The sequence below is a fragment of the Delphinapterus leucas genome, chromosome 4, assembly GCF_059928025.1.
Source record: "Delphinapterus leucas isolate spDelLeu-1000000601 "Yukka" chromosome 4, BTC_Dleu_Yukka2, whole genome shotgun sequence".
In the NCBI taxonomy this organism is placed as follows: Eukaryota; Metazoa; Chordata; class Mammalia; order Artiodactyla; family Monodontidae; genus Delphinapterus; species Delphinapterus leucas.
This window is the reverse complement of record NC_143132.1, coordinates 132231814-132257525: the sequence shown is the minus strand read 5'-3', so window position 1 is coordinate 132257525 and position 25712 is coordinate 132231814. Positions and strand designations below refer to the sequence as shown.

Below are 25712 nucleotides of genomic sequence, written 5' to 3'. Positions count from 1 at the left end.
GTTAAAAGCAGAATAAGCAGGAGAGGTTCCTTGACTGGTGGGATTCAGTTTTACATATCACATGGTGTAATACACAGTGCATCTGTGTATCTGGCAAGGTTTAGTTACAGATAACAAAAATCACTCTGGCTCTTTCAATCAGGAAGAGATATAATACAAGGAATCAGAAGTCTCTCAAGTCATTGGAAGGGCTGGAGGAGCAGATTTTAATCTGGGCCTCCAGGCACATTTCCTAGAGTGCATTGTTTTATCCTTTAAAAAAGTTACAAATTTAGCAATTTATAAACTATAAGTAAGCCTTCTTGCTATAGAAACAGATCAGAGAGGAAAATAAGCATTTCTTCTATACTAGTAACAAAATCTTCACAGTACTTTGACTAACATGAAGGAAGCAAGCTAGTAGTTATTGAGCACCTGCTATGTGCCAGGTATGATTCTAGATGCTTTTGATCCATCTTTTCATTAAGTCCTTAGTAATAACCTTTCCAAGTTAGTAATATCAGTCCATCTTACAAATGAAGAAACTGAAGTTTAGAAAGGTTACACGATACATGCACAGGCAGAAAGTGATAGAGGTAGAATTCAAGCTCAAATCTGCTGCCTCAAGAATTGGTTAGACCTGTTGTCCAGCATTGGTTATTTTTTTATATATATAAATTTATTTATTTATTTAATTTTTGGCTGTGTTGGGTCTTCGTTGCTGTGCATGGGCTTTCGCTAGTCGCGGCGAGTGGGGGCTACTCTTCATTGCAGTGTGCGGGCTTCTTTTGTTGCGGAGCACGGGCTCTACGTACGTGGGATTCAGTAGTTGTGGCACACGGGCTCAGTAGTTGTGGCTCGCAGGCTCTAGAGCGCAGGCTCAGTAGTTGTGACACGTGGGCTTAGTTGTCCTGCGGCATGTGGGATCTTCCCAGACCAGGGATTGAACCCATGTCCCCTGCGTTGGCAGGTGGGTTCTTAATCACTGTGCCACCAGGGAAGTCCCCCACCATTGGTTATTAATCCAAAGTCCTATCTGGTGGTATCCAACCAAAGTTCTGATTCAGTATTTAATGACTACATCCAACAGGGCAGTTTACTCAGCCCTTGAGAGGTGTTTTATAATTCACTTTATTTCTAGATGATCCATGAGGATGTGGTTGTTAAAAGCAGATGTCTCAAACAGTATCACAGGGGTAAGCAGCCAGCAAATATTTTCTATGGCAGGCTAAAATAATCTTGTCCATGTCACTTGACCCAGAACTTTGTAGTTTCATCCAACACTTTTCTACATCTTAAGAAGATCAACAATTCTTTTCTGGGGAAAATCATGGATTACATGCAGGCAGTTCTTTTCCACACCAGTACTAAGTGTTTGGATCTTTTCTCCAAGAATACAAATCTGATCTTTAGACCTTCACAAAATGATGGTGTCTGAGTTTTCTGTTTGCTGCTGTAACAAATTACCACAAACTTGGTGGCTTAAAACAACATGAATTTATTATCTTGCAGTTCTGTAAGTCAGAGGTCCAGTTCGGGTTATCAGTGAGCTAAAACCAAGGTGTTGGCAGGGTGTATTCCTTTCTGGACATTCTAGGGAAGGATCCACTTCCTTGCCTTTTCCAGCGTCTAGAGGCTGCCCACATCCCTCGACTCATGATTCCCTTCTATCTTCAATGCCAGCAACAGCAGGCTGAGTCCTCACATTGCATCACTCTGACTTTGCTTCTGTTGTCACATCTTCTCTGTCTCTGTTTTCCACTTTTAAGGGTCCTTGTGATTACATTGGGCCCAACCAGATAATCCAGGATGGTCTCCCTATTTTAAGGTCAGTTGATTAACAGCCTTAGCTCCATCTGCAATCTTAATTCCCCTTTGTCATATAAGGTAAAGTTCTGGGAATTAGGATGTGGACATCTTGGTGGGGCTTGAGGGGCATTATTCTGCCTACCATGGATGGTTACTTTGCAGAATAGTATGGAAGAAAGGGCTTGGGAAGGCAGACCTGGACCTGAATCTTGTCTCTACCATTAATTAGTTATGTCACCCACTAACTGGCAAGTTACCCAACCTCTCAGAACCTATTTCCTCATATCTAAAATGGAGATTATAATACCTACTTCATAGAGTTGTTTTGACCTTTAAATGATAAAATAAAGTTCTTAATATATGCCTGTCACAGAATAGAGGCTAAATAATCATAGCTATCCTTATAATTAGAGAATCTAGAGCCATATTCAGGACGAAACAATCCAAAAGAGTACTTCCCAGGTACTTTGAGGCATCTGTGCTTGATATTTCCTGTGGTTTCATTTTTCCTTTAACTCTAGTTGAATGGTTGCCTCAAATCCTTTCAAAACCAAACAGTGTATTGATCCTAAATAAACACAAAAAATGAATGAAGACATACTTTATCTCACTATTGGTCTCAGCTAGTTTCTCTCTGTAGATGACGTCTGAACAGAGAGCAAAGAGGAAACATGAATCCTCTTGACTTATCTCTTATTTATTCTTTCACAATCTTCCCCTGGCCATCAAAAACTGTTTCCTCATTTAAATTCAGGGAAAACATCAACATTGTTATTTGTACCTTTTCACATATGTGACTTTTCCTGTGATGGTTATGGATCTACCCCTGTGTAAAGGATCGGTGGCAGCTGGTCATCCCATTTACCTTTAAACTCTCAGAAAGCTGAAGTTAATGATTGACCTGTTGTGTTCAGAACCCAATATTGGATCCATATTAACTAGCCATTAAAAATGATGTTGTAGAATATTTAATGACATGGAAAAATGTGTACAATGCACTGATAAGTAAAGGGGAAGTTATAAAATAGGATATAGTGGTTGATACCATGTTTGGGGAAAACAATGTTCACAAATAGAAAAAGACCTGGAAGGGCCATTAGTTAGCTCTGGGTGGTAGGATTATGAGTTTTTATTTTCTTTGCTTTCTCACATTTCTCAATTTTCTACAATAAACATATATTGCTTTTGTAATAGGAATAAACAAAATGTGTTTTTTTCTAAAGGGCTGATGGTGGTAAATAGCTTCTCAGTCAAGCTTGTCCTGAGCAAGCCCAGGGAATCCTGATGAGGAACTGCTGTGGTCTTGTTGGTGGGACTCACTTGACTGGGCCAAGCTATGAGACATGCTCTGGGAAGCAGGGAAATAGCAACTGAAGTTCAGCCTGGTGATGCTGAAAGACATGTATCTCCACACCCTTCTTAACTGGTTGATAATAGTTTAATTAAGAAAAGTAGATAAACTTTATTTAAAGAACAGCTCCAGTTATGCCTGAGGAATTTAATATTAAAGAAAATATGGGCGACCTAGCAGCATAAATAGAGCCAGAGGCAGAGAAGCTAAACACACACATTCTCTTAATAGCTAAACTGCTCACCCTAATGTTTTATTATTCTTGAAATGCTATTAAGGACTTTAAAGTATTTTAATGGATAAGGCTCCCTATTTGGGTTACTAGCCATTTAAATCCATTTATTTATATTACTTATATTTTGTTCTTAACAAAATTTGCTTCATTAAAAAGTAGTCCATTCATTCAACAAACAGTTATTAAGCACTTATCTCATGCCAAGCATTGAGCTAGATGCTGCAAATATAAAAATTAATAATATCTAATTTTAATACCTGTGGGGTTAAAACCCTCACAGAGCTAGCATAAGAGAAAGACAAAAACACAGTTGTAATTCAATGCATTCAATAAATTCTATGATTGAAGAACTGAGGTGGGCATCTAACTCAGACTGGGGTGGGAAATGGGCCTAGGGAAGTTTTCCAGAGATGGTAACATTTAATCTGGGTCTTGAAAAATGAGCAGTAATTTACCAGGCGAAAAAACAGGAAAAGAGTATTCCATAAAGAAGGAACAGCTTATGTAAAAACCCAGAACCATGAAAGAGCATGACATAGAGAATTTCCTGCAGTTTGGAATAGCCAGAACTTTTGTGCTTATGGAGGACAAGCAAAGGATGAGGCTGTGATGGTTAATTTTATGTGTCAACTTGGCTGGTCAAAGATTATGCTCATGTTTCTGTGAAGGTGTTTTTGGATGAGATTTACATTTAAATCAGTGGATGTGAGTAAAGCAGATTGCTCTCCATAATGGAGGGTGGGCCTCATCTAATCAGTTGAAGGTCTGAAGAAAAAAACCTGACATCCTCCAAGGAGAAAGGAATTCTGCCAGCAGACTGCCTTTGGGCTTGAACTGCAACTGTTCCCTGGGTCTACAGCCTGCTGGCATACTCTGAAGCTTTTAGACTTGCCAGCCTGCATAATTGCGTGAGCCAATTCCTTAAAATTATTCTCTCTATATAGGTGTATATATACACATCCTATTAATTTTGTTTCTCTGGAGAACTCTGACTAGTAAAGAGGGTAAAGGCAGAGGACAGGGAGAGTTCTTCTGAACAGTTCTGCAGTTTGATGATCACAGGAAACTGCAGGTTTTCAGCTGCCTACCATTGATTGAGCAGTGATGCTAAGACACCAGAAGTGGGTATGTGGGCCTATAAGATCCTATAGAGATGTCAGTAGTCAACATCATTCCCCATTCTTTTCCATGTCTTCCTCTTCTTGGTTTTCAAATCCATTCCATTCCATCCAACAAACATTTATCGAGTGCCAGTATGTGCCAGACACTGTGTTGGGGCTGAGGATATAATGGTGAGAAAGTCTGCTATCACGAAGTGTATGGTCTGGTGAGAAAGACAGGATATAAACAAATGAATGCAGGGGCAATGGGGCACAAAAATTGGAGAGAACAGGGAAGGCTTTGCAAAGGAGGAAGTAACACTTGAGCAAATCACTGAAGCACAAATGTGAGCTGTACAGGTAGACAAGGGCAGAAAGGGGGAGGCCCACGTCATTCCAGGCAGACAGAATCATGTGAAAAAAGATTTAAAAGTTATTGAACACTTGCTAAGTGCAAGATACTTAGTGTTTTGTATGTATTAACTGATTTAATATTTTTATTCTACCCTATTATTATCGAAATTTTACAGAAGAGGAAATAGGTAAAGATGTTCAGTAAGTTGCCCAAGGTCACATATTTAATAAGTTCTGTAGCTAAGATTCAAATCCAGACAGTCTGGCTTCAGTATCCACCCGCCCCCCCTTTTTTTAAAATTTCCATCCCTGTGCCACTCTCTGTCTTCCTTAATCATGTTGCAGCCACAGAGTCATTAAATCTTTTTTTTTTAATTGGAGTATAATTGCTTTACAATGTTGTGTTAGTTTCTGCTGTACAATGAAGTGAATCAGCTATATGTATACCTATACAGATTCATTAAATCTTAAATCCAGAAGGTCCTTAGATAATCTAGTTGAGTGGTTCTCCCACAAGAAAATTATACATTAGGATTATTGGGGAGGTTTTTGAAAATACCAATGCCTTCCTTTCTCCCCTGCCCCACACTGGAGGAAGCAGTACATTTTCCCCGTTTTTTTCCTTTTCTTTTTTTTTTTTTTGGCGATATGCGGGCCTCTCACTGTTGTGGCCTCTCCCGTTGCGGAGCACAGGCTCCGGACGCGCAGGCTCAGCGGCCATGGCTCACGGGCCCAGCCGCTCGGCAGCATGTGGGATCTTCCCAGACCGGGGCACGAACACGTGTCCCCTGCATCTGCAGGCGGACTCTCAACCACTGCACCACCAGGGAAGCCCCTCTTTTCTTTTTTTTTCCTATTTAAATAAAATTGTGGTAAAATATAAATAATGCAAAACTTGCCATTTTAACACATTTTAAAAATATTTATTTTTATTTTTGGCTGCGTCAAGTCTTAGTTGTAGCACGTGGGATCTTTCCTTGCGGTGCGAGGGCTTCTCTCTAGTTGTGACATGTGGATTTTCTCTCTCTAGCTGTGGCACGCGGGCTTCAGAGTGCATGGGCTCTGTAGTTGTGGCGTGCGGGCTCCAGAGAGCATGGGCATTGTAGTTTGTGGCGCTAGGGCTTAGCTGCCCCACAGCATGTGGGATCTTAGTTCCCCGACCAGGGATCGAATCTGCGTCCCCTACATTGGAACGTGATTCTTTACCACTGGAGACAAGGGAAGTCCCTTAACAATTTTTTTAAATGTTCAATTCAATAGCATTAATTACATTCACAATATTGTGCAACCATCACCACTATCTATTTCCAAAACTTCTTCATTACCCCAAACAGAAACCTTGTAGCTGTAACTCCCCATTCCCTTTTCTCCCAGCCCCTGGTAATCTCTAATCTATTTTCTCTTTTTATGAATTTGCCTATTCTAAATGCCACATATAAGTGTAATCATACAGTATTTGTCCTTTTGTGTCTGGCTTATTTCAGTTAGCATAATGTCTTCAAGGTTCATCCATGTTGTAGCGTGTATTGGAACTTCATTCCTTTTTATGGATGAGTAATATTCAATTGTATGGATATACCATATTTTCTTTATCCACTCATCGGTTGGGGCACTAGGTTGTCCCTCTTTCTAAAAACACATACTGAGGAACCATTGCTTTTTAAAACTGAGGAACCATTGCTTTTTAAAACTTAACAATGTCATACACAAGGAGAATAAAATGACAGAAGGAGGGCTTCCCTGGTGGTGCAGTGATTAAGAATCTGCCTGCCAATGCAGGGGACACGGGTTCAAGCCCTGGTCTGAGAAGATCCCATATGCCGTGGAGCAACTAAGCCCGTGTGCCACAACTACTGAGCCTGCGCTCTAGAGCCTGTGAGCTACAACTACTGAGCCCGCGTGCCACAACTACTGAAGCCTGCGTGCCTAGAGCCCATGCTCCACAACAAGAGAAGCCACTGCAGCGAGAAGCTTGGGCACCGCAAGGAAGAGTAACTCCCACTCGCCTCAACTGGAGAAAGCCAATGCACAGCAAACGAAGACCCAACACAGCCAAAAAAAAAATGACAAAAGGAGGCAGGGGCTAAGTACCAGATGATACTGGTAAAAGGCCCAGAGGAGTGACATGTATACATTTTGGTTTGGATGACAGGAGGCTAGTTCTTAGGGTGGAGTTCTAGTGGCAGGGGTGCTCACATGATTGAGGCTTTTCTCCTACTTTCTGCACAGATGTTTTGTCATCATCACTCTTGCTTCCTGTCAGAGAAATTATTTCAGGAAAATGAAAATAGTTTATTCTGTTATGAAAGTGGAATGTGACTCTGACAGTGATAATACTTTGTCCTTTAAGGGAATAAAATAAATATCATTTTCCCTGAAATCATTTGCATGAATAAGTGGCAGTTACTTCTGGGCTAGGATGTCAGACAGGGCTGTGTCTGTGGGAGACAGGAGTAACGTTGAGAAGGTAAGATGGAGAAAGAGGGAGGGGATTGGGGAGAGGAAAGAGTGAGAGAAGAGCAGGGAGGAGAGACTAATTTGGGGCACTAGGTGACACAGTTCTAGACAAAACTTTGGGACAAATTGTCTTCAACAATAAGACCTACTGACCTGCTCCTCGTGGCCTACCTGGTGCCCTTCACATAGAGTGTGTTCAATAATATGTACCGAGTTAGTTTCCTAAAGTGAGTACTTACCTTTACTTCCTTTTAAGTTATTGCAGTTCAAAGTGAGGTAGGCCATTAGTTTTCTCCAAATATTTTGTTTTCCACCCTTCCACGATGCTCTCCCAGTCCAAAACCTCCTAAGATTTCACTTCTTCTCAAAGCTGAGTTAACCCATGTTTAGAATTTAGCACGTTGTCTGTACAAATGTAAATATCAATACATCTGGCTATTGATAGTATTGTTATTATTGACTTCTTCCATATTTCCTTCTGTTTTCACTGGATTTTAGAGCCATCAGTTGTGCCTTTCTTTATTGTTTGTTTTCCCATTCTTGCTTTTATGCTAATTCTGATTGTTTCCATTAGAGCTGAAAATGTTTTCATGATCTCTGGCTAAATCAAGATCTTGTCTTCTTAGTCTTTTTCTGAGAGCTATTGCAAGGATGCTTTAATCTAAGTGTTACAAAGGAGAAATTGATAATGTGCCTTATTTTTTGCTTTTCTAAGAGAGACATAGATGGACTGTTGTTTGTCAGGCAATAATCTGATGCAATATGAATGCTATTCTAATTGCAATTTCTGCCATTATATATGGTATATCTATCCTAAGTAATACATCTGAGTAAGAATGATTCTGTCCTGGTTGCTCTGAAATTTCCTTTTATATTTTTATAGAGATTCAGTTGGTTTACCATAGAAGACTACTAGATTGTATGTCTCCTCTTTTTTTCCCCCTTTGGTTGAATTTGCTTATGGTAGTTCCTTTTTAATCTGAGTATTTGAAATATTATACAATTAAATTTTCTTGCAGCCCCTCTTTTACATCTTCATAAAACTGTTCCGTTTCATGATTTGACTTATTTCATTTTGATCATTTGCCACTTAACACACAATGTGAATATTATCAACCTTCTAAGAAGGGCAAACATCTACTTCTTCATGATAAATCCCTCACTTTCTGAATGTGACTGATTTAAGAAAGGCATGCTCTTTATCTTCTACTCTGTTATTTCTCACTTATTATCATTATTCTTGTCTTTCTAGTTCTACTTTATTAGTTTATTTAAGAACTGATTTTCTAGTTCCAGAGGTTGGAGCTTAGAAGGAGGTTCTTTCCTCTCTAAAGCAGTGGGCCTTTACACAAAGATACAGTCCCAAAGAGTATTAATAAAGTACAAGCAGACTTAAATGCTGCCTCTAGTTCTCCTGATCCTCATGAGTTGCAGTGGGGAAGAGAGTGAATCCCTATTCAAAGAGGGGTGTTAAAGGTTATGCTAAGCTGGGTTCATCATAAGGATTGGTAGACTCATGCTCACAGCCTTGAGGCCTCAGAATATGGGCCCCTTTTCATCAGTTTGGAGGGATGAATGGCTTCTCTCAATAGTTTTCGGGAGATATGTTTAACAGCACAGATCCTATGCATGTCCTGATGTCTCACAATATCCTGGAAAGGTGGTTGTTGGGTCTTCCCTTTCAGGTGACCAGTTAGGTGTGGTCTTTTCATTTCCATTCAGGGGCAAGACTGTCCAAGCACACTGGGGGAATAAGGTATCTCAGGACTGGGCTGCTCAGGTATAATGTAGTAACCTATCAGTTTGTGATAAATATTTAGTTCAAAGCCAGTCTGATTCATGAGTGTCAAATACCACGTCAATGCCCACATTTAAACCACTGTATTATAATCAAGTTGTACTAGCCAGCTTTATATTTAAGACTGTTTACCATTTTAGGGATCAGTCTGGTAACTAAAGAAAGAAGCTCTGATTACCAAGTGGCATTTGCTGTAGGCACCATAAGGAGATTTTCTAAGGATTCCCACCAAGACAGTAGGGATGGCACTGTTCGTTTTCTCAGCCTTAGGTGAGAGGTGATCTTGGGCCTTAGGTTGTGGGATGTAGCTTAGGAAACAGTACCTCTTTTAGATACAAATACTGCTTTTTCAGGCTTGCAATACTGAATTGTGCCCATTGTTCAAGCAGACACCAAACTATGTATCCTTTTAGTCCATTTGTCCAACATTTCAGGTTGATACATTTGTAGCTGGATAGGCTAGTCTTCCGGTCCTATTGTTTGACATTCCCTCTTCTCAGCTGAGTTGCTCTATGCAGCTGAAATGGACACCTCTGCCTGGGAGGGGACAGCCCCACATAAATGTCAGAGGAACTGGAGCCATGAAATTAGTTCAGATTCTTCCTCTCTGTAAGGAAGGAGGAGGAACTGAGTTGGCATATTGGTCAGAACAACTTTGAGCAGGTGGTAGAAATTTGTGATCACTGAATTGCATGGTGGTCTCACATGGGAGAGATATCAAAACACTAGAAGTGTGAAATCATTAAACAGACAAACTGAGAGGTGAGTTAAAAGACCCCAACAATTATCATCTAAAACTTTCTCTTAAAATAGACATAGTTATTGCTCTAGTTGGTGGCAGGGCTAGAACTCAAAACCAACATTTCTGACTCAAATTTTTAATCTCTGGAAAAAAGTTTTGTTTTTCTCCTTCTCCTCTTTACTTGTCTATATGTTACATATGTTTAGAGTCCCAATTCAGGCATCCTTTCCACCTGGAAACCTGCAAAGATCCCCCATATTTGGGTTACATGCCCTTTGTATGTGCTCCAACAGTTTCTTGTACTTCATGTAGTTACTTGCATTATTAACTTATTAAAATATTAAATTTGAATTACTTGTTGTCTCTTCCACTAGTCTATAAGCTCTATGAGTGTTGGGGCCATGCCTGTTTTATTTATCTTCATATTTATAGAGCCTAGAATGGTGCTGGGCACATGGTACCTCAGTTAGTATTTATTGAAATGTTCACAGGTTGAAAGACTTAAATGTGCAAAAATGTAATTACTAGTCAGGATTCCAGATTCTCTTCAATAATTATATTTCAAAGGCTGAAATTAAATGAAAACTAGGGAGAATGAATAAGATCCTGGGACTTCCCTGGGGGCCAGTGGTTAAGACTCCACACTCCCAATGCAGGGGGCACAGGAAGATCCCACATGCCACATGGTGTGGCCAAAAAAAAAAAAAAATCTTTATGTCTCCCTTTAGTATAAGATGGCTTTTGCATCAGTGGGATACAATATAATATTTTTAAAAATATATATATTTTTTTATTTTTATTTTTGGCTGTGTTGGGTCTTTGTTGTTGTGCGTGGGCTTTCTCTAGTTGCAGTGAGCGGGGACTACTCTTCGTTGCAGTGCGCGGGCTCCTCATTGCAGTGGCCTCTCTTGTTGCCGAGCACGGGCTCTAGGTGCGCGGGCTTCAATAGATGTGGCACGTGGGCTCAGTAGTTGCAGCCTGCAGGCTCTAGAGCACAGGCTCAGCACTTGTGGCATATGGGCTTAGTTGCCCCATGGCATGTGGGATCTTCCCGGACCAGGGCTTGAACCTGTGTCCCCTGCATGGGCAGGCAGACTCAACCACTGCGCCGCCAGGGAATCCCTATACAATATAATATTAATGGTGTTGAGAAATACCTGGAATATATCTGTTATAGACTAATCCACTGAGAGAAATGAACAAAGATGACACAGTTCAAATAACAGTTTAAAGTATACAGTTGGACTAGGATTAAATACATTAATTTATACCTAACAGGATGTTGACTAAAACTTTCCTCTTCATTATATATATATATATGTATACACACCACCACACACACGTATATATAACAATCAAAGTGATTCAGTTATATATATGTGTGTGTATGTATATGTACACACATACATATAACAGAACCACTTTGCTGTACACCAGAAACTAACAGAACATTCTAAATCAACTGTACTTTAATGAAAAAAAAAAGTTTCCTCTTACCTCAGAATTAGAATCCAGGATCTCACAATGGGGGACAAAATATCCCAGTTTCAAAAGCCAATCATTTTGGTCCAAATATAAGAGGCCTTTTACTTTAACTGTCACTAAGACCACTCCTCCTTCCGATTCCTTAAAATACTAGGGAGGGAAATAGGGTGTTCCAGTTATCTATTGCAGGTAACAAATCACTCCAAAGCTTAGTGGCTTAAAACGACAACAATCATTTTATTATCTGTCATGGTTTCTATAGATCAGGAATTTGGAAAGGACTTGGCAGGGCAATCCTGACTCAGGGTCTCTTATATACTTGAAGACAGATGGGTGGCTGGAGTTCGAACAGCAGGGGGCTGGAGCAGCTGGGGGCTTACCAGGAATTTCTCTCTCTTCAGGTGGTCTCAGGACCTCTCCATGTGGTTTCTCTACATGGGCTAGTTTGAGCTTCCTTACAGCATGGTGACTTCAGAGCAGTCAGACTGCTTACTTGGTGGCTCAGAGCTCCAAGCACAAGTATTGCAGCTAGGAAGGAATAGCTATATTTCCTTTTATGTCCTAGCCTCAGAAGTCATAATAGGTCACTTTTACCATACTCTATTCGTTGAAACAGTCACAAAAGCAGGGCTACTTTTAATGGGAGGGAATATAGACCCTACCTCTCTATTTAATAATGTCAAACTCACATTTTACAAAACCAGACATGTAGTATGGGAGATACTAGACTAGTGACTCTCTTTGGAAAATGCAGTCTGTCAAAGGGATCATATTATCTATTGTGGGTCCTTGGTCTAAGAAGAATGTTGTGCTTTTTCCTAATGGGGAGGGCAGAGGGATGTTCCTCCTTAGAGCCAACTGAGGGTGAAAGTTACCAGATCATTATTTACAATGATTGGGTGTGCTTTCTTGCTCTCCAATTGGAAGTCTGCTTAGAAAGCACATTTTAATTTGCTCTTTGCTTGCTCGAGGAAAGAGAAAATTGGAGAGAAGGGGGCAGTGGTGAGTGGCCTATATACTCACTGGAGTGGTAAGGATATGTGACTTTCCTGGGGTCAAGTGAATACTTTTGGTGCCTAACCAAGAGAACTGCCCACCCGGCAAGAGGACCCAAACAGCAAACACCTGTGGGCTGGGCTTCCCTGGTGGCACAGTGGTTGAGAATCTGCCTGCCAATGCAAGGGACACGGGTTCGAGCCCTGGTCTGGGAAGATCCCACATGCTGTGGAGCAACTAGGCCCGTGAGCCACAACTACTGAGCCTGTGCGTCTGGAGCTTGTGCTCCGCAACAAGAGAGGCTGCCGCGACAGTGAGAGGCCCATGCACTGCGATGAAGAGTGGCCCCTGCTTGCCACAACTAGAGAAAGCCCTCGCACAGAAACAAAGACCCAACACAGCCAAAAATAAATAAATAAATAAATAAATAAAAATTAAAAAAAACAAAAAAAAAACCTGTGGGCCATATCCCCAGGGCAGGAGACTCCCCCACATCAGGAATTTGTGCACTGGGGAGGCTCTACAGAACTTATGTAAGATAGCCTGCATTTGGATGCCTGCAACCTACAGAGTATCAATGGCCTATCAGAGTTAGCACAGAAACAAAGACAATAATCAAAGAGAGAATTTCACCATGTATTAGAGTCAGGGTTCAACCTGAGACACAGAACCAACAGGAGATTTATTACAAGGAATTGGCTAATGTAACTGTGGTGGCTGGATAAGGAAGTTTGTAGTCTGTAGGGCAGGCAGTCAGAAAGAAAAGATCAGGAGCATGTTGGAACCCATGAGCAAAGGCCAAAGCTTCTTGTCCACAGGTAGTAAGGAAAGGAAGGTCATGAGCAGGCTAGAACCCCAATGGCATGAATTGTTTGGAATCTGTGAAATCATGGAAAGCCTAATCCGTTTTTGGAAGGGCTTACTTGATTAGGTCAGGCCCACCCAGGATAGTCTTTCTTTTATTAACTTAAAGTCAACTGATTAGGGACTTCTATCACATCTGCAAAAACCTTCACAGCAGCACTTATATTAGTGTTTGATTAAATAACTAGAGAATGTAGTTCAGCCTAGCCAAGTTTATATATCAAAAAGCCATCACACAACAACAGCCAGTGTATGAGATATGTGTCCTTTCCTTTTCCTTCCTCCCTGTGCCAATACACCAGGGGAGCTGGAGCCTAGAGAGATGGAGGAGGTGTCCCAGAGGTAGACCATACTGCCCTCCCAAGGACTCCAAAAGGAGGGAAAGGGAGAAGGAGTAAACCAACAGAATATGTCCTTCCCCTATTTGTGCCCCTGGGGCTACAAATCTGGCCTGCAGTGGGAAGGGGAAAGCTTTGAAAGGATATAAGACACAACTTTAACAATTTTAAGCAAGTGGGAAGTTATGGGATCTAACTGAGGTATCATTAAGATATTTGCTGACTAGCAAGGAAAAGAGATTTAACAGCAAATTTGGGTACAATGACTGGAGACAAAATTCCACTGATGGAGACAACTAAATAACAAAATGATGAGATTACAAAAATTATAAGAACTACTGCAGATGTTAAACAAAGAAGAAAAAAATAAGTGGCTAGAGTGGTCAGGGAAGGCTTGTTTCTAAAAGGCAAGATTTGGACTGGGCCTCCTTAAAAGATGAGCAGTATTTAGAAAGTGGGAGCAGAGGGGAAGCTAGTGAGAATAAAAGCTTAGAGAAACATGCACATGTGGGGAGTCAGGACAGGGAGAACACTGGACTGATCAGAGCAAAGTATGTTTGTTAAGGAGCTAAGTATCGATAGGGGCTAGACTAGGCAGGGTCTTGAGAGTTAGGCAGAGGAGTAGAGACCAATGACGTAGTTGGTAGGAAAGCTTGTAGGTTCTTGAATGGAAAGCCTGAGGGAAGTTTTTTGTTTTGTTCTGAATCTGTTAAAGGCATTAATGTGACAGTGGTATAGTATAGTTGGATTTTAGGGGAGAAGGACTGGGATCCAAGAGGGCTAGTCAGGATACTGTTGCAATATTCTAGATGGGAATTCATAAAAACCTGATCCAGAATCACAAAGGTAAAATGGAATTGGAGGAGAAAGGAAAAATCTGAGAAATATTTCAAAGACAAAAACAATAAGATTGATGACCAAATGGAGTGTGATGGCAGAAAGGATAATTGAGTATTCCTTGGTTTCTAGCTTGGGGAACTAGAAAGATGGTGGTATTTCAAACATAAGTGAGGAATTTAGGGAAGGAAAATCTATTTGGGAGACCAAGACTGTTAATTCAGTTTGTGATTATTGAAGCTAAAGTCATGATTTGAAGTGGAAATATCCTAATAAAAGTTGAAAAAAGAGAACATCCAGATTAGCCTGATAGCAATATGCATGAAGGACTGCAAGTTGGGGGGGTCCATGCTAGGAACTGAAGGGCTTGGAGGCACAGGTGGTGTTTTTTAAAATGACTCTTCCAACTGAAGGTGGTGTCATTTAGAAGAGAAAGGAGTAAATAGGAACAGTTGGTTTACCCAGATGGTGTTAAAGAACAAAATAGGATTTGATTTCTGGACCATGGTTTAAGATCCTAGAACTGGTGAGTTTTTGGCAAGCAACAGGGAATATGTCATGAAGACAAAAAATAAAAAGGTTTCCTTTTTAAAAATTTTTATGTTTTAGAGGGGAGGGGCGAAATCATTGGGAAGGAAATAGGAAATTGTTCTTGGGGAGAGGGGAAAGAACTAAAGAGAACTAAGTGAACAAATACAGGTCTCAAAGAAAGAATAACATTGTAGAAGACACCCAGTGTTTCAAAAGAGTTAATTATAGGTGAAAGGAAGCTGAATTTATTAATATTCATTGAGAGTTTACTATATGCCAGCACTATGGCAAATCCTTTATATGTCATGGACATCCTTCTATGTCAGTAAAGATCCGCATTGTCATTTTTAATGGCTGCATAGCATAGTATCGAGGGTCATTCTGGTAAGCTACAATGAACTCTCCTATTCATACATTTTCCCCACCTTTTTGTATGCTCTCTTTTTCTCAGTAACAGATGAACTTTTCTTTTAGTTTGTAATTTAATTTTAAACAATTATCATGATTCAAAAAATATAGTAAAAAGTATACAGTAAAAATGTTTCCTTCTATTCTTGTTTCCTGTCCCACCCCAATGATTATTAGCTTCCTTTGTCTCTTTCCATAATTCATTTGTTATACTTTTTATATTATATAAACAAATATAAATATGTACTCTTATTTTTTCCTTTTTTTAAAAAAAAACATAAGGTAAAATGCATCTTGTGATCATCTCTTTAGGGTAAAATCTTAGATGTGATATTGCTGAATTAAAGGGTAGTTTTAGTTAAAATCTTAAACATATTGCCCAGTTGCTCATCAGAAAAGCTGTATATAGCAAAAATGCATGAATGTCACGAAATCCATTTTATTTATTTTCTAATTTCAGTGCATCCCATATATCTGAAAGTGTATGGGAAGCCAGAAAAAACATTTTAAAAAATCACTATAATTTGTAATATAAGACTAGTTTGGGTATCATACAGAAGTGATTATACAAAAGAATTTGGACTTAATCATTATAATTTATAATACAGACAAATGGACACAATGAGAAGGAAAGGTTTGATCTATGTTGTCGTTTATTTTTCTGTGTTTATCTTATTGGATGCGTAGAGAGGGAGGAATGAACAAATGGAAAAATATCAGTTGTTTGTGATGTAAAGAAAATACAGCTTAATGAGACAAAGAAAAATCAGAATGAGACATAGGGGCAGACTTAAGATGAGAGTGAAAAAAGGGTAGACAATTTCATTGGGCTTCATACATCTGATAAGGCATATTGCCAGATCATCTCTTCCTATTACTTTTTAAAAAAAACCTCCTGTTACAACCTCTACTGTCTGTTACTGAATTGGTACATATGATTATAATAGAAATTAAAACTATATTTCAAGTGATGAATATGTACATTTGTCTTTTTTTTTCCCTCTTAAATAGAATTGATTGCCTGAAGAAATGGATACTTCTCCCTCCAAAAAATATCCAGTTAAAAAACGGGTGAAAATACACCCAGACACGGTGATGGTGAAATATACTTCTCATTATCCTCAGCCTGGGGATGATGGATATGAAGAAATCAGTGAAGACTATGGAAATTTTATGGAAGAAAATCCAAAGAAAGGCCTGCTGAGTGAAATGAAAAGAAAAGGAAGAACTTTCTTTGGAACCATGGATACTCAACATCCACCAACAGAAGACCCAATGACCAATGAGATTGGACAATTCCAAACTTTTGCAGAAAAAAATATTTTTCAATCCAGAAAAATGTGGATAGTGCTGTTTGGATCTGCTTTGGCTCATGGATGTGTAGCTCTTATCACTAGGCTTGTTTCTGATCGTTCCAAAGTTCCATCTCTAGAACTGATTTTTATCCGTTCTGTTTTGCAGGTCTTATCTGTGTTAGTTGTGTGTTACTACCAGGAAGCCCCCTTTGGACCCAGTGGATACAGATTGCGACTCTTCTTTTATGGTGTATGCAATGTCATCTCTATCACCTGTGCTTATACATCATTTTCAATAGTTCCTCCCAGCAATGGGACCACTATGTGGAGAGCCACAACCACAGTCTTCAGTGCCATTTTGGCTTTTTTACTTGTAGATGAGAAAATGGCTTATGTTGACACGGCTACAGTTGTTTGCAGCATCTTAGGTGTTTGTCTTGTCATGATCCCCAACATTGTTGATGAAGATAATTCTTTGTTAAATGCCTGGAAAGAAGCCTTTGGGTACACTATGACCGTGATGGCTGGACTGACCACTGCTCTTTCCATGATAGTATACAGATCCATTAAGGAGAAGATCAGCATGTGGACTGCACTGTTTACCTTTGGTTGGACTGGGACAGTCTGGGGAGTATCTACTATGTTCGTTCTTCAAGAACCCATCATCCCATTAGATGGAGAAACCTGGAGTTATCTCATTGCTATATGCATTTGTTCTACTGCAGCCTTCTTAGGAGTTTATTATGCCTTGGACAAATTCCATCCAGCTTTGGTCAGCACCGTGCAACATCTGGAGATTGTGGTAGCCATGGTGTTGCAGCTCCTAGTGTTACATATATTTCCTAGTGTCTATGATGTCTTTGGAGGGGTAATCATTATGATTAGTGTTTTTGTCCTTGCTGGCTATAAACTTTACTGGAGGAATTTAAGAAGGCAGGATTATCAGGAAATACTAGACTCTCCCATTAAGTGAATACCTGATTATTGTTAATGTTCAGTTATTAATAGGTACACAGACATTTTAATGTTCATCTAGAAATGTGTTGTATAACTGACAGAGTGCTATATAATTAATATATGCAGACGGGGAAAAATTTATTCTAGTCTAATAAATTAAAAACATATACTAAATTATGTGGAATATCATGAATCTGGTCTCTTTGCTGTTAATAATAACAGGCAATTTTTATTATAAAAATGATTATTTATTATAAATAATAAAAGGGTAGAGAATGTTAACTTTTATCACTAAAGAACATAAGACTTGAAGAAATGACTCCTTTCAGATGGAAATTCTGTGGTCCTGAAGTTCAAAAATTAGTAAAATGTTCATGCCCAATGTTCTATAAATGTTCAACAAAAATCCTTCGATATTCAAAAATCTATAAGGTGAAATGCTGAATACCAAGCCCTGTTTTGTCACCTATTTGCATTAGAAAACTAGAGGTGATTGGGCTTGGTAGAGTAGCTTGAGTGAGTTGAGGCAAGAAAGAGGGAACGAAGGAAAGGAGCTGGTTTTTCACTGGCAGTGGTGGTTGTCCTACCTTAGAAGAAATTGGTCTTCCCCTTGCTGAGGCCACATTAGGCAATGCAGAGTAAATGGAGGGAGGGAAAAGCTTGGATTCCTGCCAGCTCTACTTAGTCTATGCCATTTTGTGCCTTATGGTGGGAGATAGAATGTTGGGGGAGGGTCTACTCATCCTCAGTTATGCAGATCTCTTCCAAACCTGCCCTTGTTTATGTAGTAAGTATATGTGTGAGCTGCAGTAAAGGTACTCCTTACCCCTAAAAAAGACACTAACAGTAATCATAGTACAGCAGAAAACTGAAAACTTTGTGTCCTGAGATTCTTTTCAGAAGAGCTTAAAAGTCTGTAAAACCACATAGATTTGGGAATTTTTTACTAATTTAGCACAAACAAATGTTGATATGGTATTGCTTATTAAGCTATCGTTATTGAGCTATCTTAACTTCAAATACACCCATCTATAACTCTCCTCTGTGATGCTATGAATCAGACCCTGCAAACTACATTTTTCCTATGCCAGCTGGTCTCACTAGGTTCCACCAAAAAAGGGCATTAGAGGGAGACTGTAAAACAGAGAGGATAAAGGACTTCCTCCTTTCTGTTTGCTTGCAGTTTCTGTCATTTTTACCCCCGCAATAAGCAAGAGCCCTTTGGTCCAGAAGCAGCAATTGATCTCAGCCTTAAGCTTCTTTTGGCACTCCTCCACCCGCTACCCAGCCTCATCATCTCCCTCTCAGTAGCAGCAGGACCAGTTGCACAGCATCCTCCCAGGGGTATAAGCTACAGGTCAGCAAGTCATTCCTCTGAGCTCCTGAGACCTGATGATCCAACCTTGATTCCTCTTTTTCACTACTCCTAGGGGTTCTAGCTGCTCTCTATAGTTATCATATCTGGGCTGCTTCAGTGTTTCCTTTTTGCTTTTCCAGTCCATCAACACCCAATACTATGTTCTCTGTTGTAATATCTTGTGATTTCTGTTCTCCTAATATGCCTTCAAAGATACCCCGAAAGGAACCCAAAGTCATTTGTAGGGTGTTTGTACTTTTGGAAAATGTTAACATTCAGATTTTTCAGGAACTACTGGCTCTCAATAGAAATTACCCAAACTGAAGCACAGAAACAAAAAGATCTGAAAAAAAAATGAACAGAGCCTGGAATGACCTGTACTAAGGAGTAAGAAGTCTAGTATAAGTGTAAGTGTAGTCACAGAAGAAGAGAGAGAATGGGGCATAAAAAAAGATTTGAAGAAATACTGGCCAAAAGTCTTCCAAATTGGGTAAAAAGATACAACCAGCAATCTGCAGATCCAGGGAAATAAGTGAACCCCCAGCATCATAAATACAAAGAAAATCACACCTGGAAACATAGTGTAACTACTGATAAACAAAGATAAACAAAATCTTAAAAGCAGCCAGAGGAAAAGATATATGACACACAGGAAAACAATGATAAGAATTACAGCTGGCTTCTTATCAGAAAGAGTAGAGGCCAGAAAACAACAGAATGAGTTTAAAGTGCTGTAAGAAAACCCTTTGATGGCTTCTCATTGCCTATAGGATAAAGTCTAAGGCCCTTAACTTGCATAACCCACTCTTGTTTACACTTTTAGTCATCTTCTGCTCTAGCAATATTCTACTATTGTGTAATACCTTTTTTTTTAAACGCAGGCCCCTCTATGTGGAAGGACCCTGTCTTCTTTGCCTACTTACTTGCCTGACTAGCTTGACCACACACACCCCTCCCCCTGTGGACTAATGTCCCCCTGTACATATCTATTGCTGTATTTACTATACAAATAAGTACCTGTTTAAATCTAATTCTCTGACATTGAATGGAGCTCCTTTAAGTTGAGGACTGATTTTTAGGTCTCTGGTATCTATTGTACTGCTTACCACAGAGTGGACTCAATCAATTTTTGTTGAATTAATTACCATAGAAGACTAACATCACTCAGTATAGAAATTGAATTTAGTTACCAGGGTCCACTAATTTCTATACTTCACAGTCAAGCCTGTGATTACTTTCTTCTTACTGATTAGTAGATAGGTTTTTTTTTGTCCTAAATAGTCCTTACAGTGATGCTAAACCAGATCATTCTCTCTTTTTTAAAAATTTTATTTTTGGATGCGTTGGGCCTTCGTTGCTGCGCACAGGCTTTCTCTAGTTGCCGCGAGTGCGGGCTACTCTTCCTTGCGGTGTGTGGGCTTCTCATTGCGGTGGCTTCTCCTGTTGCGGAGCACAGGCTCTAGGCGTGCGGGCTTCAGTAGTTGTGGCTCGCGGGCTCTAGAGCGCAAGCTCAGTAGTTGTGGTGCGTGGGCTTAGTTGCTCCGCGGCACGTGGGATCTTCCTGGACCTGGGCTCGAACCTGTGTCCCCTGCATTGGCAGGCAGATTCTTAACCACTGTGCCACCAGGGAAGTTCTAAGCATTTCCAACAATAAGCCCTCCATAGTTTCCTGGGAAAGGTCTTAAGACATGGAGGCTCATTTTTCCTTTCCTTTTCTTCCCAGATTCTTTCCTTTGGAATGAATGAAGTGAACTGTCTACATGTTTTTATCCTAGACAGATTAGCTACCTGTATCTGAGGCCCCATTTCTAGTCCTTAGGTCATAAGTTTTGACCTAAATGTTGTTGCCTGATCCTGGCTAGTTCCTAGTCCACTCATAACGGATAAGCAGGGTTGATTCCTATTTTTGGTTTGAGTTCTGCTTTTAAAAGAGAGAAAGAAGAAGCCAAGCGCATGTTTACATTTGGAAGTTGGGGAGACAGACTGTGTGAAAGGAGGTCTCTGGGACAACTCCCACCCCTTACGAACATGGACTCCATTCTTCTAAGTACACCATACTGTAATATATGACTTTCTGTCTATCTACCCTTCCACCCAATGCTTTCCTCTCTCATTGCTGTTTCCTTATTTCTTCTTCAATTCCTTCTCTTTTTCATATATCTTTTTAGTTTCTCTTTCTTTCTTTCTTTTTTTTTTTTTTAAGAGTTCCTGGTAAGAAAGGGTGATGAGGGAACTTTTAAAGGAAGATTAAAAGAAAAACACATATTTACAGGGAACTAAAATCCTTTTATGAAAAAGCTCCCTTACTTCTTCTACTGCTTAAATAGATGGCACACAGTAGTCAATAGATCTGGATCAAAATCTCACAAAGGGTCTGTTCAGATAATTGGCCCATTCAAAATACATATTCCCATACAAAATAAAATCTAAACTTATGACTTCAGCATATTTTTTCTGGGTTTAATTTCTCCACTTAAGGCAGTGATATAAGCTACCTGATGGCAAGGAATATTTTACCTGTTATATTTGTATTCACACTCCCTAATCCCATCACATGTAACTAGAATTGAATTGAGCCAGGTGTAGCTAACAGTTTGCCACGTGATTTTGGAGAAATAGTTTCAACCTCTGGACAATGGTTTATATAGTTTCAAAAATGAATGTAATAATATCTCAATCCATAAACTTTATAAAATGTATCAACAAATAAAACTATTGTATTAGACAGCTTGGGCTGCTATAACAAAATGCCACAGACTGTGGCTTAAACAACAATTTAATTTCTCACAGTTTTGGAGACTAGTAGAAGTCCGACATCTGGGTGCCAGTATGGTTAGTTTCTTGTGAGAGCTCTCTTCCTTGTTTGCACATGGCTGTCTTCTCACTGTGTCTTCTTGTTGTGAAGACAGAAAGCAATCTCTCTGCTGTCTCTTCCTACTGCCTCTTCTTATAAAGACACTAATCCTACAGGATTAGGGCCCCACTCTTATCACCTCAGTTAACCTTAACTACCTTTCAAAGGCCCTATCTCCAAATACAGTCACACTGGGGGGTTAGGACTTCAACATATGAATTTTGAGAGGGAACACAATTCAGTCCACATCAGCCATGATAAAATATACACAGGTATTTAGACCCTCAGAATAAATCCAAAATTCACTTATTGACTTTAGATGCTAATTATGGGATATAGACAGAGTACTTGCCCAGAATTTCGTGATCCATTTGCCCCAGTCAACTTGAGGCCAGGAAGGGACCATGGGTGATTTGTGCTTGACCTTGTGATCCTATATATGGCAAGAGAACCACATTCCTCTATCAGGACCCAAACGAATAATTTTGAAGTTAAATACAGAAAAGCATAAACTCTTGGAATTTACAGTCAGGACCAGGATTTAAAATGGGAATGGAAGATGTATTCATGCTTTAAACAATATTTACTGACGATCTACCACGTACTAGGCACTGGGGAAAACGGAATACTGACATGGTTCCTGACTTAACTGAGTTTACAATCAGGTAGGGGTATGGACAGGCCCTTTCAACAGCAGGATGGGGAAAATACCTGTGCACCCCAGCAGGCTTCCCTAAGGGGGCATCGCCTAAGCAGAGCCCCAGAGATGTCTGGGAAGAAACGAGGCAGGTGATTGGGGGTTGCAGCGGGGGTCTCAAGAGAACCAACTTATTGACGGCTGGGGCTGGGCCGCTAAGAATGGGCAGACCCGGCACCCAAGGTCACTGTCCCCCTCACAGCAAGGCTACCGCAGCCAAGACGGGAAGCTACCCAAAAACCAGGGTACTTTGAAGGCCCTCAGACTCAGCTTATTTCGGTTTGCGGCTCAAATTAAGCATATGTCTTACATTTTTCTCTCAGGTCCCCATTTCCAGGCCTTTTTGTTTGTTTTTTCTTTTTCGCTCCCCGCCCCTAAGAACCTTCCGCTGGCAAGACCTTCTGGTGCAGAAACCAGAAAGAAGCTCCCAGAGCAGTCGGGGTTGAACTCGGGCAGCAGTCATTTCTGCCGTAGAATCTCCTGTGGCGCTGAGGAGGAAGGCCCAGAGTAATAAGCCAGAACAGCCGGGGAGACAAAAGCAACAAGACTCAGAGTCAAGCAGGGAGCTTCTTGCGTTCTCACTCCCTCTCCGCGGAGCCGCCTCAGCTCGCTCCACACCCTGCACAGCGCTTGATTGACAAAGGAGCCCGCCCAATCCCAGCGCGGCGCAGACGGCTGTCGCGTCAGTGGAAGGGGAGACTGAGCCTATCGGATTGGGCAGGGAGGGGGTTTCCTGCCCGCGCGGATCCGCCCACGGCCTCGCGACCATTCGGCGCTGCAGCCCCGCCCTCTCGACACGCGCGCCCCGCCCCTCTCCTCAGAGCTACGCGGCGGCTGAGCGGAGGCCTCGTGCCGTAACGGCCATCGCGGCGGCCGCGGCGGCGTCCCGGTGCCCTCCTCAGGTGAGCTGGGGCCACCCGGGCTCGGCAGAAGGGAGGTGAGACGGTTGTACCGGCAGGCAGACGCACAGAACAGCCTTTCCTTGCTCCGGGAATCCACAGAGCCTGTTACTTGCCACGGTGCTTCCTCTTCCCCGGCGAAGTTAGCCCCCGGGGCGCCGTCTGCCGGCCCGGAGCTGAGCCGGAGGGGGCGGGGAGGCCGCTCGGCCGGGCCTGGGCGTTTGCCTCGGAGCTCCGCGCGACCCTCCGGCCACTGCCCCGGGCGGCGCGGCCCCGCGGCCTCCCGGTCCATCCCCGGAACGTCGGGTCGGGGTGAGCGCCGCGGCCGGCCGCCCCCGCGAAGCTGGGAGATCGAGTGTGAGGCGCGCGCCCTTCCCCGTTTCTTTTTCTCCCCAAAAGTCCTGTTGGCTGTTGTGGCGCAGTCGGAGGCCGCGAAGGTAGGGATGTGGTAGTGGAGGGAAAGGGGCGCGCTCACCTCCAGCCCGCGAGGAGGGGGAGGGAGCCGTTCCCCTTGAGGAGGGTGGACGTCTTCGGGATGCGCCTCCCGCCCCTCCTCCCACCCCCAGCCGTTTCCCTCCTCCTCGGGAAAGCTGGGTTATTTTAATCTTATGGACCTGCTGTAGATTAGTACGCGAGTTGCTTGGGCTGTGAGCTTTTGACTTGAGTTGTAATATATCCGGTAAGAAAAGAAAATGTATCTCGATAGTTTTGTAACCTTTCTTATGTGTGTCCATGAAAGTTAAATTTGCCGTAAGAGGCTCGGGAAGCTGGATTTTGTTCGGGACTGAGAACTCTGACATTATAGACGCCTAATTAGTGTCGAACGAATGAACTAGTCACCTAAAAATAATTATACCCCGTTAGATTTTGTGATAAACCATGGGAGTTATGAAAGAATAAGGTTAAGGAGAAATTTCTAACCCCATCTTGGGTGGTGAGCAAAGAAGCTCACTCAGTGTCCGGTCAGAACGGGTAAGTGTTGCAAGAGGTATTCATTGTTAAAAATCTTACTTTGGTAGATTTATGAAAGACCAACTATACAATTTATTAAGCACTTGGAAAGCACTGTGCCTAAAGTCTCAACCTTCAGCGAGTTCACAGAGTCAATGGGGTCGGCTCTTAAACAGGCATCCCATTCAAAGTTTGATAGAAACTCAAGAACTATGCATTGGTTGATTAATATTAGTTTTATTTCATCTTGATCACAAACTTTGGGATTTTCTTCTTTGGAAAATTGTCATCTGTGAACAGTTTGCAGAATGTTCAAGATTTCTCAGCTGTGCTTGTTCATGTATTAAATTTTAAATTGTTTGCTCTACTTTTCTAAGTATTATCTTTAGTCCAGATGTTACCAGTGCTTTCAGGTCCATGTAAATAAAGCTTCGAACATTTTGTTAGATATTGAATGATGCTTTATGCCACTGGGTTCATTTTTCTTTTGAACCTTTGAGAACTTTCCTGCCAAAACTCAAGGTAGATTTGATGTGATTATTGTTATAAATCACATGTCAGGAAGAATTGATAAATACAGTTGCAGTCCATTTTTTCCCTCTTATAGTTTAATTAATAATTTTTACAATTTACTCACCTTTATAATATGGAAAAATACCAAATGTTGTCTACCTACACCAGAAGACTAAATGATTATTTAGTTATTTGGTCAATAAGTAGAATTAGAGGAAACTCTTGAAATTACTAAGCATTTAACAAATTCTCCGTGAATACTTTGCTGTGCTGTTTTAGGAAGACAGCTGACAGGGCCACAAATGACATTTAAAGATTGTTTAATAAGGCAACAATTCTATTTGGATGCTTACTTTATTTGAAAGATAGAATTTATAGTCTTCCCTTCAAAACTGATTCCATATGCTGACTGTGTTTTGGTGATTTTATCATGCCTTAAATTACCCAGACATAAACCTTGGTTTTATCTTTGACTTCCTCTATCCACATAACTTAACACTGACCAATTTTTGTTAACCATTTTCTGAAATTTCTTTCAGATATCTGTTCCTTCCCACTAGCTTTTAACTGGGTTTTCTGCCTGTCTTTTCTCCCTACTCAGTATGTTCTGCCTTCTGCCTGTTCTTAAAATAATGCTTCCAACGCCCTCACTGTTAAACCAGCAATAGTTCCCTGTTATTTACAGAGTATAGTTCAGAATTCCCAGCCTTCTAACAATCTGCTCAAAACCTGTTTTTTCTAATGATGGCACTAATTCTCTATAGGAGCTGTCCACCCTAACCAACCCAATCTCTTGTTCTCATTTAGACTTTGTATTTTTCTACCTTGGTATCTGTTGAGACTTTGCCTACGTATAGCCTGCGTTCTTTAAAAGGAATTTTCCTCCTTAAATTAAGTGGCAAATT

General features: G+C 40.9%; 3 protein-coding genes across 5 annotated transcripts in view; 2 read left to right on the top strand and 1 right to left on the bottom strand.

Annotated features, from left to right (window-relative positions):
* Positions 1 to 18861, top strand: part of SLC35G2 (solute carrier family 35 member G2) — a 33511-nt gene extending 14650 nt beyond the window's left edge. For both annotated transcript variants that reach the window (XM_022582564.2, XM_022582563.2), the window contains exon 2: positions 16296 to 18861. In XM_022582564.2, coding sequence (XP_022438272.1) covers positions 16314 to 17552 — 1239 coding nt within the window. In that variant the 5' untranslated portion in view covers positions 16296 to 16313 and the 3' untranslated portion in view covers positions 17553 to 18861. The remainder of the gene's footprint in view (positions 1 to 16295) is intronic.
* LOC149749442 (uncharacterized) lies at positions 3663 to 24420 on the bottom strand. The gene is made up of 2 exons (XM_089911113.1): positions 22755 to 24420; positions 3663 to 22180 (listed from the first exon to the last, which is right to left on the bottom strand). Exon 1 carries the CDS (start codon positions 23633 to 23635, stop codon positions 23150 to 23152), a length of 486 nt encoding a protein of 161 aa, XP_089767239.1. The 5' UTR covers positions 23636 to 24420; the 3' UTR covers positions 3663 to 22180; positions 22755 to 23149.
* The window catches only part of NCK1 (NCK adaptor protein 1), a 92258-nt gene continuing 89790 nt past the window's right edge, over positions 23245 to 25712 (top strand). The window contains exon 1 of one of the 2 annotated variants that reach the window (XM_022582566.2): positions 23245 to 23346. The gene's annotated coding sequence lies outside the window, so the exon portion shown is untranslated. Of the gene's footprint in view, positions 23781 to 25712 lie in introns of both variants that reach the window. The other variant, XM_022582565.3, reaches the window with a different exon arrangement.